Source organism: Vanacampus margaritifer, chromosome 6, assembly GCF_051991255.1.
Source record: "Vanacampus margaritifer isolate UIUO_Vmar chromosome 6, RoL_Vmar_1.0, whole genome shotgun sequence".
NCBI lineage: Eukaryota > Metazoa > Chordata > Actinopteri > Syngnathiformes > Syngnathidae > Vanacampus > Vanacampus margaritifer.
Window position 1 is genome coordinate 25,201,062 of NC_135437.1, and position 15,030 is coordinate 25,216,091.

The following is a 15,030-nucleotide window of genomic DNA, read 5'->3' on the forward strand; positions in this document are numbered from 1 at the left end:
CATAAACATTGCCCCCTGCTGGCTAAACACGATAGTACAAAATCATTTTTAGCATTGCATTTGAATACTGCACTCCCAAGTATCATTTCCATACGTTATTCAGTCACAAGCTGTAGAATATGAGGAGACTGCGGCAAATTGGATTACCTTTTTAAAGCAAATCTCAGGGTAAACGAGAGTTCATTCCAGAGTTGAGCTGATGCTCGACAACTGTTTATGTATAATTCAACGCCTTAAAAAAAAATACAGAGTCAGCTTCCTTTTGATGTTCTTTAATACACATTAAATAGGAGTGGTGAGATTCATGGCAAAAAATAGACGCATTTGAGATCAGATCACCACTCGACATGTTGCAAAGTGGCCATTCATTCACTTCCCTAACCCTGGACACAGACACACTAGTCACACACAACGCGCAGAGAAAGTCCATTATAGCAACATTCTGCAAGACACACACCAATTTACAAAATATCACCTTTCAGTATCACAACTATACAAAGGTTGTTAACATATGATCAAGGTTTAAGTGATTCACGTGAGAAATAAAATCAGCTGTTGGCACGCAATTAGGGATCAAAACAGGTTTGGTAAAACACAACCTTTAACAGTTTTCAAAGTGTCTAGGCTGACCCCCAGTGGTCAGAAATTTTAAACCCTCCGTGGCCTGTTGGCAAACATGGGCCACTAACTTTCAACCAGCAAAACACTGATTGTGAAAGTCTTCAACAGGGCACAGTCATTGAATCTGCTTTTTGAGAACAAACTCAAAGATACAAAACAGTGGAAGAAAATGTCTCTTATTTTTTTAAAATTGCGAAATACTCATAAAGCCTCCTGTGCATGTTCTGATCACATGCAAAAACAATCCAAACATGTCTTGGCTCGCCTTGCCAGCTCCTGAGCATCTGATGCAAACATGGAAGGCAGATTCATCTCCTTAAGGTAATCAGCTTCAAACCAAAAAAGAAAAACATGGAAAGGCAAAAAAATAAGCTGACCCACAAGAGAAGCTCGGACTTTCTTCTTCTTCTTTTTTTTTTTTTAAAGCAATTTCAAACAATATTGCCTTGGAGAGATGGAATTTTATATCAAGGCAATACACACCTGTCTCGGAAAGTGAACAACTCATTAGTTTGCTGGATGATTTACATCCAAAAATAGCCTGAAATCTTCAGCAACACTTGAGGGGATTCAATCAAAAAAAAAAAAAAAAAAAGTAAACTTGAACTAAAAAAAAATCACTTAAAGAAGCATGTATAAAAGCTGCATCATACTGTTCGGTGGCTTTTTAATAATGTCATGTATAAGCTTTAGGTCTGAGAGGAGGGTATACTAGGGTAATGCAAAGTCTCATTTTAACTCAAAACAATAAGGCCCTATGCATTGTTAATGTCTGTCTTTGACTTCTTGTAAACCCCCCCCCCCCCCCCCCGCCCCCAAAAAAAAACAATCCTACAAACCTTTTAAAGTATAAACAAAAACAGCAAATAAGAAATAGGGTGTTACTTTTGTGGACGTGCAAAACCCGGCAAATAAAGCACAGGTCCAAAGAGGATCGTAGTCATGTACAAACAAACAACGCAAACATTACTGAAGGCTGCCCATCCAATCAACCATATACGCATGTCATCCGAAACCAAAATGCATGCATGCAGGGAAAAGAAATCAAGTAGGTGAAGAGGTCACTCCCCACAAGGTACAAAACAAATCATTAATAGCTATTTAAAGATGTTAGAACATTTGAAGAGTAGTAAAGGATTTCATGCATACATGAGTGACATTAGCACGTTTGAGGGATGAATAGGATGAATACACCTTTTGCCAAAAAGGACGAAATAATCATGGAAAAGGTTGTTAGGCACGTGCTGTGACGCAGTTTAACAACAGCTGCTTCTTTTTTCTTTTTTTTTTTGTATTTCAACATCACCCATAAAAATCAAACCAATGTGTGTGAGCAACTGGCACTTAACAAGAAATAAGGAAGAAATAAAGCTAAGGCAGAAAAAAAAAAAAGTGGGTCAGCTTTAGTATCGGTTACAGTGGGTATTGAGAAAGAGGCTAATAATTTAGTGTGATGTACAAAATGTATTACTTTTTCTGTTCAACATAGTTTCTTTGTTTAGTCTGCAAAAGGACTGATTATTCACATGAGTGTGCACTTTGTCTTGGACTTCTTTTTCTTCTTTTTGCCCTCCTTGCTCATCTTCTCCTTATGCTTGCGGATTTCTCGTACTAACGTGTAAAAGGCATCGTCGACTCCCTGCGAGAAGAATGCAAAGGAAGGTTACAAATGTGACAAGGTGGAAAGATCAAGCGCTTACAAAAAAAAAGAAAAAAAAATCACAGAAAGTAGCTGCAGTTACTTTCAAGAACTAAGATGAGAATCTACTTCAACTGATTGCATTTATTGTGAATTGATTGTGAGCCGTTTCAGTGGGAAGAGCAGAAGATGCCGTCTGTCCAATTCGGTTAACAAGGACTCATGCAACCCTCGGAAAGGTATCTCTGTTGCAACCTGCTGCTAAATAAACAAATTCGGTGTAAATGCAGCTACTTAACAGTGAGAAAACCGTGTGGGGAATGTAATCATTGTGTGATGGCTTCAGGTTGACAGCAAGGGGGGGGGGGGGGGGGAAGGGGGAATTACCAAGAGAAATTTGTGTAAAAGTAACAACAACAAAAACAAAAACAAACAGGCTTAAGCACTCGCAAGCCGTGTGCCGGCTTGTCATCACAGCCACAACGCACCTCCCTCCTGGAAAGATCTCAGCCAACGATCGAGTCCCAAATTCAGCGTGATCTCCATGAATCACCCAGGTTGGCTTATGAGCCCAGACACCTTTCATTGTGTTGATTTCAGCGCATTGACGCACTTTCACACTAGTAGCTCGGCCAGAAGCTGGGGATGGCGATTGGGAGGCCATGTGCTCTTCAAACGTGAGTGTTTTAATATAAATTGCAACAATGTAAAACTGGCACACGGTAGTCAAAGTCATGTGAACTTCCCAGGTACAGTGAAGAAATATTCATGTTTAGCAGAATACAAAGACAATTACTTTGACTTATTTTTGTTCAAGGAGTATTTTCTGTACATTTGCTGAATTAATACAATTTTTTTTAAATCTTTAAAAAAATACTATTTAGAGTACTGACAACTTGATTGTTTTAACAAAAATTCAGTGCATCCTTACCCTCTCAAACTGAGCCGTACTTTATCGTAAGCCCCTTGAACCGAACTGAAATCGAACCGTTCCGCTATCAAATGTACCGTCCTTGAATGCAGTCACACCGCATGTAGAGAGACGCGTATCAAATGTGAGCAACGGCGCCCCAAAGATTGGTCACATTTGGCCGAAAATAATCATCGAGAAGAAAACCCGCCTTTCATTGGCAGCATGACAGTTATGCACGAGCATGTAAAATACTGACAAAGGGACGTTCGCTACTGGGACTTTTCATTAGTTTAAACTAGGCATGAAAAAAAAAAATATATATATATTTATTTTTTTTTTTTCTTCAAATGAATACGAGTATACAGTATTTACAGGAAATAATGGTCATGCAGGTCATGTAGTTGAGACATTTCAGCTTCAGTTCAAAAGGCTTATTCAGTTTTAAATTTTGGGTTTGAAAGTCCCTCTATTTATCCCTCAGTGGGTGACGTTTTGTCAACAATAGCGCACGACTGTCTTGCATATCAATCAGTCGGAGAGTTTATTCATTTGTTTCTTAAAACCAATGCATAATGTATTACTTTAAGCACTTCAGGATTTTCTTGCAGAAACCTGGTTGCGCACAGCCAATTTGAAATGTGCTATTTTTAGTAAAGGTATTCTCAGGGTCCGCCAGTTTCCTCCCACATTCACACACAACGTGTTAACTGAAGACTCTAAATTCCCCATAGGCATGCATGTAAAGGCGAGTGGTTCTCCCAACTATACATGTCTTGTGATTAACTGGTTACCAGTCCAAGGAGTATAAATCCTTTCGAAAAAAAGTTATCTGTGACAGTCAACAAGATAAGCAGCAGTAGAACACGGATGGATGTATTGTGGCTTGGAATTTCATTAGATTGTGCACCTAATATCATGGCCGGCGAGCGTGTGGAAATGATTGGGGGGGAAAAAAACTGTGTGCCCCAGATTGGATCAAGAATTTACAAGTGTGAAAGAAGAAAATTCAACTCCACCAAGTCAAAGTGACACCAACTTTAGATTACATTGAGCCATGACAGAGATACAGATGCAGACAGAAATCATCCATCGGCACCTGTTAGCACCTCACCACAGCCCCAGCAGAAATCTGAACGTTAGCATGGAGAATCCAACACCACTTCGCCTTAATCTCCACAATCCAGTTTGAACAGCAAACAGTACAAACACAGAAGAGCTGGTAGGGGGGTGGGGGGGCGAGGCTGCTGACACTTACCCCATTCACATCACAACACACTTTTTAAGCTTGACACAGCGCGGCGTCTTTTCTTCCTTGCTGAGCTTATTGAGGCGGTATTGTCTGATCTCCCGTACCAGAGTGTAAAAGGCATCTTCCACTCTCTGCAGCATGAGACACAACTTCCCTCAGTAGTGACCAATACAATGGGGGGGCAACGTTGCATAGCTTCAGACAGCGTTCTCGGCACAGAAGTTAAAACACAGGCCAGTAGCTTCAGGTGGGCCAACCAGCCGGCAACAAATTCTATGAGAGTCAGAGTTACTGTAAAAACTTACCTCCTGGTTGTTGTCATTTTCCATTTAACTCTTTTACCGCCAAAAACGCTTAATGACTTATATTAAAATCTCAATGAATACCGCCAAAACGTTTTTTGTTTTTTTTTCTCTCAATGGGCAGTGCAACCTCATGTGCAGCGCTGGTTTGTGAATGGGATTTGTGAAATCCAAAAACACCCACTAACGATGGCCAGCAGATGGCAGCAGTGTATCTCGTTATAATGGGCTCCCGTGTATCAAATTACATGAAAACATGGTGGATCTTAGGAAATAGAACGTTTTCAAGGATGACGTGAATGATCAAAGCCTTTGTCACATGAAATCTTAATTCACAGAGCGTCGCTAAACAAAAAATATTGTCAAAGTCATTGTTGTACAGAAAATACAGAAATCTTTTCACAAAAAGCTTGTTTTCGCCTTATTTTTCTATTTTCGCTTGATGTCACTCAAATTACCTAATTTCAAATGGTGATTACTAAGGAACGGAATAAGATAGAAACATACTTTTTTTTCTAATGAAGGGAATGGAATCCAATCTTTCATATGGTATCCACCATGTTTATAAAGTTAAAGTACACAATATTCTCTTTGGGTTGAAAGATGAGTGAAAATGCTCGAAATCGGCTGGCACTGTCCGGGTTGTTTTTTGGATAATGTTTGGCAGTAAAAGAGTTAAAGGGGAAGTCAACCTTAAACATTTCTTGACAATAATTTATATGTGACCTATAGTCTAAACATGACATTCTGATTAATATTACATTTTTGGAATATGAGTTATGCAGCAAAATCCAGACGTTTTTAATCCATCTCAGGGGGCGGCCATTTTGCCACTTGCTGTCGACTGAAGATGACATCACAGTTGCTCTGGCAATGACCAATCACAGCTCATCTGTTTTCTGAAGCTGAGCTGTAATTGGTTGTTACCTGAGACTTGAGCAACTGTGATGTCATTTTCACTCGACAGCAAGTGGCAAAATGGCCGCCCCCTGAGATGGATTAAAAACGTCTGGATTTTGCTGCATAACTCACATTCCACTAACACAATATTAATCAGAATACCGTGGGGCTGCATAGAACATATTATTGTCAAGAAATTTTGGTGGGGTTGACTTCCTCTTCAAGCACCTATAAACCATCATCACTTTTGGCACTCTCTAATAGATCTTATGTGAATTTTTACTACTGCACATCACAGTTTTTAAATCACTCAAGTTTTGTCTGTTTTCTGTCTGCTCCGAACATAGCTAGACTTTATTCATCCACAAAGGAAATTCACTGTTCCAGAACTCTCTACAAGGATGACGGACAACCCAAGGCAAAACAGGTGTTGCAAGTCAGAGGTACCAAAATTGTATTGAGTGAAATAGCATCACCTTGTGAAGGAAAAAAAAAAGTATTGCTAAACTTGGCAGGAGGGCAGTTGTGCCTGATGTGAGAATGAAATCAGTGCGTTGCTGACTTCATCAAAATACAACAAACCAACAACCAAGCAAGGAAGGAAGGAAGGAAGTGGCTCACTGCTTCAGCCACTCATTCACCAATAACGACAGAGACCTCATCAGATGAAACCAATGAGCCCATGGAAAACATTCCAACACCCAGTAAGTAGCAGTAACCACAATCAATTACCTTGAGCCTCATCAAAGTAAATGTACTGATATTAATCAGTTATCATTAATTATGATACGGGCCACACGTTAGTATACCCTGAGAAATTAACTTTCAATTCAATCAGAACACTGACATCTTACTTACACTGTCATGAAAAAATAATTGCCATTCTTCTTGCAATTTCACACTTGCGCCAGATCATCAAGCCATTAGTAGCATTGTAAAAAGACAATCCAAGTAAATGCAAAATGTGGTTCCTAAACATTTTTTAAGGAGAAAAAAAAGGCCTTATGTGAAAATGTGAAAACAAGACTCAACTCTTCCATACCTGTCTGACCTCCTCTACATCGCCACTCCAATTTGCGACCTCAGATGATTCTCAAACTCATCTACTCACTGTAACCGCACTGTTGTAATTTTTAAAACATCATTTGATTTATTTTTTCCCCCTGTAATTCTGTTTTAGACGGTTTATTTATGGATGCACATTGGGCGCTGCAAAATAAAGTGTATTTTAATTTAATTATCATCAATCATTATTATTATTGTTATTGTTATTATTATTACTACTACTACTACTACTAAAGTGATTGAAATCTAATGTCTGAAAAAAAGTTAGATATCCATTTCCCAAGTCTTTAAAACAAAGCACAGTCACAACCTTTTTCCACAAAGGGAGAAAACTGGGAACAATGGTTCCCAGAAGTGGCAGGCCAACCTGAATAATAAAAAGGGCCCAGGAGGAGGCAAATAAAAACAAAAATGACATCCAAAGAATTGCATCCCTCACTAGCTTTAGTTAAGGTCAGTGTTTACAACAAAATGATTTTTTTTTTTAAGATACTGGGTGGAAAAAAATGGCATACAGGGGGAGAGTTCCAAGCAGAAAAATCAGTGCTAACAAAATGGAAGACAAAAGCAGGCACGTCACATTTGCCAAGAAACATCTTGATGATCCCCGAGAGTTTTGGAGAAGATCTTAGACATAACAATTTGAAAAGGTATGCGGCCCGTTACATCTGTTGTAAAAAAAAAAAAAACAACAACATTAAAAATAAACACCTTGCCAACATCCAAACTTGGTAGTAGTAGCAGTGTGATGGCCTGGCACAATTTCACTACTTCAGGACCTGAATGACTTGCTGTGATTTAATGGAACAATGAAAAATACTGGACTTTATATTTACTTGTGTTGTATTTGTGAAATATTAAGATTGGTATGATGATGATGATGAAACATTTTATGAGTGACAAATGCGTTTGCTTTGTTTTTTTATCAAGTAGGTGGCAAATATTTTTCCCCAACACTGTGATAAAACAACACAAACTTGTGAAATACACCTAAGCAAGGAGGACCACCCATGAGAAAACTACAACAGTTTAGGATAAAATGCATTGGAAAAAGTGTGTGCGTGCACGTGTACATGCCTTGACTTATTACCTGTCTGGTTTTGGCTGAGGTCTCAATGAAGGGAATGCCGTAGCTACGTGCTAAGTCCTGAGCCTGCTTGGTGTCCACTGTCCGGGACGGGAGGTCACACTTGTTGCCCACCAGCACCATGGGAACATCCTCGGAGTCCTTCACCCGCTTTATTTGTTCTCTGGACATTGACAGTGATAGATTTTAGTTTAGTAAAAGCTTTGCACTCTTAGGAAATGTCTGTCCCACCCCTCGATTCTAAAAACGATGTAAACAAAGAGAAGGTTTGCTGTAATGGCACTAACGATATTTTTACACTCTGTTCCTGGCGCCCTGAAATTTTGAAGGATACCGGAACCTTGTCACTTGTCAACGTGGTCACCCACTTGACTCACCTGTAGTGGTGAATGTCCTCAAAGGACTTGGTGTTGTTGATGGCAAAGACACAGAGGAAGCCCTCCCCTGTCCTCATATACTGATCTCTCATGGCGCTGTACTCCTCCTGACCTGCAGTGTCCAAGATGTCCAGTAGACACGTCTCGCCATCAATCACCACTTGCTTTCTGTAAGAGTCCTGAAAGAGAAGGCCACCAAATGGGTCATTAAGACAACAAAATGGTTGAGAATGTGACTGGCATTTTTTTTTTTTGGAATGGCCAATGTTACAATTACATAATTGAGATTTGTGTAATTCACCCAGCAATGTGACTAGGGGAAAAACAAGCTAGGCGATTCTAATCTACGTACGCTGTTGCATCTGCTAGATAGAAAATGTGCAATTATTCACAATACCGCCCTTTCTCCAAATTTGATGGTTGCAACTCATTCTTCTCTGGAATTAGTTAAACAACTTAAAATGCATCTATTGCTACTACTAATGACAATAATTATGATAAGCTTTCTTTCCCTAAAGCTGGTTCAGAATTGCCGCACCTAGGTAAGGCTCACTGAATCAAATACACGACATATGACCCCAATTTTCTCATCACTTTATTAGCTGTAAATTTGTTATAGAATTGATTCAGATTTTGGTCGTTATTAAGCGCATATTGGTCTGGCTCAGAAACCATATGCGCAAGCTTGTGGCATTAGATCTGCAGGTGAAGGCTTTTTGGTTGTTCCAAAGTCAAGACTTAAAATGAAAGGCGAAACAGCCTGCTCCATCAGAGCGCCTCGATTTCAGATAGACCTGCTTGAGGAGCGGAGAGCCGCAAAAATAATCTGTGACTTCTTCAACAACCCCTTTAACATCGATTCGTACACTAATAATTATGATGAGCAAATGTGAGTCAGCAGTTCTCATATAAAGTGTGCAGAGCTCATCTTTACATAACAACGCTAATTAACTGTCATCATAATGAGAGTGACCTAACTAAATAGGTTCAGCCTTTAAGAAAGCTGGCAGGCAGTGACAAGGACATTTAAAACCTGTTTGGTGTATTTAACATTTAAACTCGAAGAACGTGTTGGAGCTACTTTTACAGAGGTTCTCGATACTCGTCCCCCAGACTAAAATACAATGTGGAGATAGGCATGCAACAGAAATACATACACACACTGAACAAGCATCTATGCGTGTATACATACCTCAATGGTGGGGTCATATTCATCTACAAAGTGATTCTGGATGAGCTGAATGGTAAGCGCGCTCTTGCCAACGCCACCAGCTCCCACCACAACCAGCTTATATTCTGTCATGATTCACCTGGGGCACCAAAGAAAAGCATATCATCAGAAAATAATGTTACTTTAGCTACCACCTGCAAAAGCAAAAATACAATTGCAATGCTGATTACTTAATGTGTTGACAGTTGTTTACTGTATCGAAGCTGTATGTTTTCGGTGCAAAGTCAGGCTGGATAATGTAGAAGGTTTGTCATTCTTTTCAGGAAATGGTTTCATTTTAGTCATTGCCAATAGAAAAAAAAAGTGATTCCTGTGAGCCTAACGTAATACCATGCTTACTTTGCACTTTATAGAACACCTTTCCCAAATTTGCCAGACTAACATTACCGTTGAGCAGACCCATGATAAAGTGCTTTTTCATTCCCATTTGTTGTGATAAATTAATTCATTATTATAGTTTTCTTTAACTGTGTGTTAAAGTATTATGGAGATATTTTTGTAAGTTTGGGTCCTGCTGACAAATGCCATTCCTAACCGATGCCTTGGGAAAAATGTGGCTGAACATAAGCATTCAGAGACAACTGCAATCATCATACGAGATGTACTGATGACTAAATAAAAAGCAAATTAATTGTATTAACAGTAAACCCAAAAAGATGCCTTCAGTGATTGCAGAGCTTTTACAGTTTTGGCCGCAAGTACAAAATGACCAGTATTTACTTGAATTTAAAACATCAATTAGTATTGAAAATTCCTAACACTCCAGTCACATATGTAATACTTCACATCCAGGACTCATGTCGGTAAATTGTTATGGTAACGCCCCTCTGACATTTTTATCAAGTCTCTACATTATTTACTTACATTGGATCTGGGCGTCCGACTAATATAATAATAATAAGTTAGTAACTGACAGTTCTTAGCTCTTTGGGTATAACCGATGTGACTTGTCAAACCTCAAGTCTGCAACCCAAATCGGGTTACGAACGTCCAAAGAAATCAGATTTAAATGTACTGTGGAGTCCAGCAGGGTTGCCAGGTTGGTGGGCTGAAAACCTCCGAACCCGGTGAACAACCAGGCTACAGTATGCTAAAAGCTAGGCTAGCTTTGGAGCTAATCCGCAACCTTAAAACTATATTGACGCTCGTTTGTATGGCCATTACCGAAAACAAGTCGTATAACCAACAGTCTTTAGCTGGTCGGCCCGGAAATCAGTACCATTCATTGAGTTTAGAGGGGGGGAATTGTGCAAAGTTTCAAGCCGCCGTTGACAAGTTAGCCTAAAGAGCTGCATTGCAGGGCCGACATTCGGTTCACAACTGGGCGTAGTTTGCGTTTACAATGAAAAGAGATCCTACTTCACTAACAACGCCGCACAAAGAGAACATTATTTCCACATTTAACGACTAGCAAGGATCGTGGGTTTAATGTATCAACAAAACGTAAAATAATCCAAATATGCGTCTTGTCCCCATTTGTGTTACCTTTAAACGAACGGAGTTCCGCGTCTGAAGTGGCGACAAATTGAATCAAGCTGATCGTCCTTTCGTTTCACACGATGTCTGCATTGCCTGCTCCACGACCAAAGGCCCGCATGAAACCTGTCTTCTTGGTGTCAGAAGCACGCGAGAACGGGCAAAAACAAGTGTGCAAATCAATCGATTGAACTTTCCATTTGTCCCAACGTCGGTCGGCCTAGCTGCTCAGGTTGGCCTCCTTTTGGCGAATATGGGCGGATACCGGGACGCACTTTACCCACAAAGCATCGCTGGTGAGCCCACTTTAGTCCGTACCACTTTGAAACCTTTCTACCGCGAGAAACACACTATAATGTCATGTCAATTCAAATCTAATGTATTTAGTTATGCTTAATGTCAATATACAGATACATTGTATCTTTTATTACCCCACCTGTGAAATGTTGGTTCGGTGGTTGTTAGAAAAATGTTGCTGTTTAGTTTCATAAAGGCCAAGGGCAGACTTTTATTTGTATATTAATGTAAAGACAAAGTATAATGTGGATATGTAGGTCACGTGGTGTGTGTTTCAGAACAAGCTGCTGCCGAGTTGCTGCCCTGCTGCACAGTCAACAAAGTCTAGGGGGCGACTCCACTATATATAGGCTCTAAATATAACTGCAAAGTCCCGGTTGGACGTCATTCCAAGGCAGGGAAGTGATTTGGCAAGCCCTTGTCAGTTTTCCTGCGCGTTCACTCGGATCCCGCCTGCGCACTTGATTTGCATTTACGCAGCTACATTTTACACAACGCGTGCAAATAAAAATTTGGGATTAAAATAGAGCATGTTTACCGCTGCGACTACAGTGTTTTTTGTCTATAGTGTTAACAAACGAACAAAAGCACAACGCTAGACAAGCACAAGCGCAGCCAATGGCTCGCCAGTATATATTGAGCCCACAGTTTATTATACTGTATTGAGATTGTTTTCGGCATTAATGTTGTTGATTTAAAAAAAAAATTATCCTAAATCAAAATGTGATACCTGGAGTTCTGCAGTAACTCCGTTTTAATAATTAACTCTCCAATTACCGCCCTCAGTTTTATTCCTAAAAATAAAATAAATAAATAAAACATTGTAAAATTATGTCAACCCCACATTTTTCTTTAGAATAATATGGCGTATGCGCCCTATAATCGAAACATGACATTCTGATTAATATTGCATTTGTGGAATATGAGTTAAGCCGCAAAATCCACCAGTTTTGTCCATCTCAGGGAGCAGACATTTTGCGACTTGCTGTTGACTGAAAATTACATCACAGTTGCTCAGGGCTCAGGTAACGGCCAATCACGCCTCAGCTTTAAAAAACAAACAAACATGTGAGCTGTGATTGGTCGTTACCTGAATCATGAGCAACAGTGATATTATTTTATGTCGACAGCAAATGATCAAATGTCTGCCCCTTGAGATGGCTAAAAATGTGTGGATTTAGCTGTTTACTTCATATTCCACAAACACAATATTAATAAGAATACCCTGTTTGGACTGGTGGACCTGCATAACACATATTATTGGAAAGTCTTCAATTAACATACCCTTTTTGGAATGTGGAATACTCGGAGAATACCCACACATGGAAAATATGAAAACTATACATAGGAAGGCCGGAGCCCAGATTTGAACCCACAAGTACAACCTGTAAACTGTGAGGTGGATGTGCTAACGGTTAGCACAGGTTAGCAGTTAACCAATCTGTGACCATGTCACCTCTGTGCTTAGATAGGGGTAACTGTACTTACAGTAAATAATGGCCTAACTAAAATGTATTGCATATTTAAAAAAAATACATAAAAATGTTTAGAAGAAAAACAAACACTTCAAAAAGATGACATGCAGACGTATTGAACATGCTTAATTATTGAATAACAACCTTTTTAAACATGTTGACTATTTTCTCAAAATTCTATAGTTAGTACTGTAGCCCTGTTTTATATATAAACTATATTTAATTACATTAAAATATCCATCCATTTTCTGTGCCATCTGTCCTTTTTCGGGGTATAGGCTTGGATGGACTATAGACTATGGATGAGAGGCACGGTTCACTGCAGGTCGCCAGCTAATCACAGGGCAACATTATATCGAATATAAAATATGATATATCAATTAAATTGGTTATCTTCAGCTATTTTTATACAACAAATAAGATTTGTGAATCAAACAATTGTCATACATGCCTTTGTTGCATTACGTATTAAGATTATGTTGCTAAGCATCCATTTAAACTCAAAATCACAGCATGTGAGTGACTGACTCATCATGCTAAACTACTAAATTGGACTCCACCTGGTACAACCATATAATCATTAATGCTGAGTCATTGCTGTTTTTCCCCTTGAGCAACCTGTGAAGTAGCAATTTCATGTTTAGCCAGGGACAAAAACTGTGTTTAGTGGCTTAGTTTGACAATAGTTTCCAGAAGTTTAGTCTTCTCAATTCAAATAAACAACACATTCTCAGGCCAGTGTCATTTATACACAATATTACATTAGTTATTCAAACTTGCCACTGGGGGGCAGTAACTTTGTATTTTATAAAGTTCTCAAACGCACCACTTGCCAATTGCCAGTATCTATCTGCCTTGATATAAACAAAACAAAAAAACACCATGTATTCATAAGGACTTTAACATACTGTATAAATTAGTTTGAATGACTTATTTAATGGTGTACTCACATGTTTTATTATGTGGCACTGGTGCTGCTGAAGTCTAGGTGGCCATCCAAAAATTGCTAATAGAGTACAAACAAGGTATGTTGTAACTCGTCAGTTTCAAATGACCTGTACGAGACTGTGTTGTTTATTTTGAAGTATATCAATTCTGCATGGCCATCTGGTTAAATGTTCTGTTGAGTCCAAGGGAATCCTTCAGGGATAGACATTTCCTATTCAACAATACGTAACATCAAAATGAAGCACTGTCACTTTGTTATACAGGCCGTTTCGGTGTGGAAAATGTATAAAAGTCATACATTGAGTCACTCAAACGCATGTGGATCCATGTGTTTATATATAATTTAGTATTACAAATATTTTTTCAGCGTGTGGTGCTACCTTTAACCTTCAAGTATCTCTTATAAAGGTGAAGAAGGAAACTCATTTCGCCTTCCAGCACAAATCAACATGTAAATCCAAAAAATAGAATCTTGGCTCAGGCTTTTCTTAGGTGTAGTTTATGTCACATTGCAATCTTCAGTGTAAATGGGGAAGAGACGCATAAAGTGGAAAGTGTAATCACAGCAAAACAATTTTAAAACATATTTTGAATTAGGCAGCAGAGTGGGTTCATGGTTAGTAGACCTGCTTCACCCGTTTGAGCTCTGTTGCGACCTTTTTTGTATGGGTTTTCTCCTATCTACCTATCCATCCATCCATCCACCCACCCGTCGTACAGCTCTAGTTCATCTATGATCCGAGTGAGGTCAAGCAATATAGAAAATGGATAGATGGGATCTCAAGAATAATTTTTTTTAGCTAGTAAAAATCCCAGCTCAGTGGAAAGCGTGTGACAATTGTCAGATTTTTTAGTTTCATGGTGTGCACAAACATTCTAAAATATATTTTAAGTGAGTCTTTATATTTTTCTTAAGCAGTTTTGTGTGCATGCCGGCTGCACGTTAATATCAGAGCAATTAGTGTTTTCAAAAATAAATAAATAAATCATTGGAATGTTCTTGCTTTTGAGTTTTTACTTTCTTAAAACATCTAACCATTTTCCATATTCTATATTTTGTTAAGGCTGCAGGTGATCTGGAGCCTATCCCAGCTGACTTTTGACGAGAGGCCAGGTACGGTATACCTGGAGTGGACACCGTCACACCACTCACCAAAATTGCAGGGCACACAGTGACAATTTTGACAAATAGACATTACTCACATAAATCACATTAATACTTTAAATAACTTAACTTCACCTTGAGAAGACCCCCACCGTCGCACAAAGAACATGCAAACTCCACACAGCATGGCCAGAAATGAGATTTGTACCCCAAAATTCAGAACTGTAACGAAAACGTGCTGCCTGATTGAAAATGAGAAATGTATCCACAATTTTTATTTTACTTATTTTTTGGTATGGTGTTGTCGTGTCATGAGTTTGTTTGTTTGTTTTACTATGTAAAATA

General features: G+C 39.0%; 1 protein-coding gene across 2 annotated transcripts; it reads right to left on the reverse strand.

The window, feature by feature from the left end:
- Window positions 1-256: 256 nt before the first annotated feature.
- kras (v-Ki-ras2 Kirsten rat sarcoma viral oncogene homolog) lies at window positions 257-11,152 on the reverse strand. 2 transcript variants are annotated; one of them, XM_077567856.1, is made up of 6 exons: window positions 10,870-11,152; window positions 9,346-9,463; window positions 8,154-8,332; window positions 7,780-7,939; window positions 4,429-4,553; window positions 257-2,260 (listed from the first exon to the last, which is right to left on the reverse strand). In XM_077567856.1, exons 2-5 carry the CDS (start codon window positions 9,454-9,456, stop codon window positions 4,434-4,436), a joined length of 570 nt encoding a protein of 189 aa, XP_077423982.1. In that variant the 5' UTR covers window positions 9,457-9,463; window positions 10,870-11,152; the 3' UTR covers window positions 257-2,260; window positions 4,429-4,433. The 2 variants fall into 2 exon arrangements, with proteins under 2 accessions (XP_077423982.1, XP_077423984.1); XM_077567858.1 differs by lacking the exon at window positions 4,429-4,553 and having other exon boundaries at window positions 10,870-11,145.
- Between the last annotated feature and the right edge of the window lie 3,878 nt (window positions 11,153-15,030).

Bases quoted from the DNA above. Each gene is read 5' to 3' on its own strand.
- kras (XM_077567856.1), bottom strand. From the start codon at position 9,456: ATGACAGAATATAAGCTGGTTGTGGTGGGAGCTGGTGGCGTTGGCAAG. The intron at 7,940-8,153 runs GTGAGTCAAGTG...GTCAATGTCCAG, and splicing joins GAGGACATTCACCACTACAG to AGAACAAATAAAGCGGGTGA. The intron at 4,554-7,779 runs GTAATAAGTCAA...CTCATGCTGCAG, and splicing joins CCTCAGCCAAAACCAGACAG to AGAGTGGAAGATGCCTTTTA.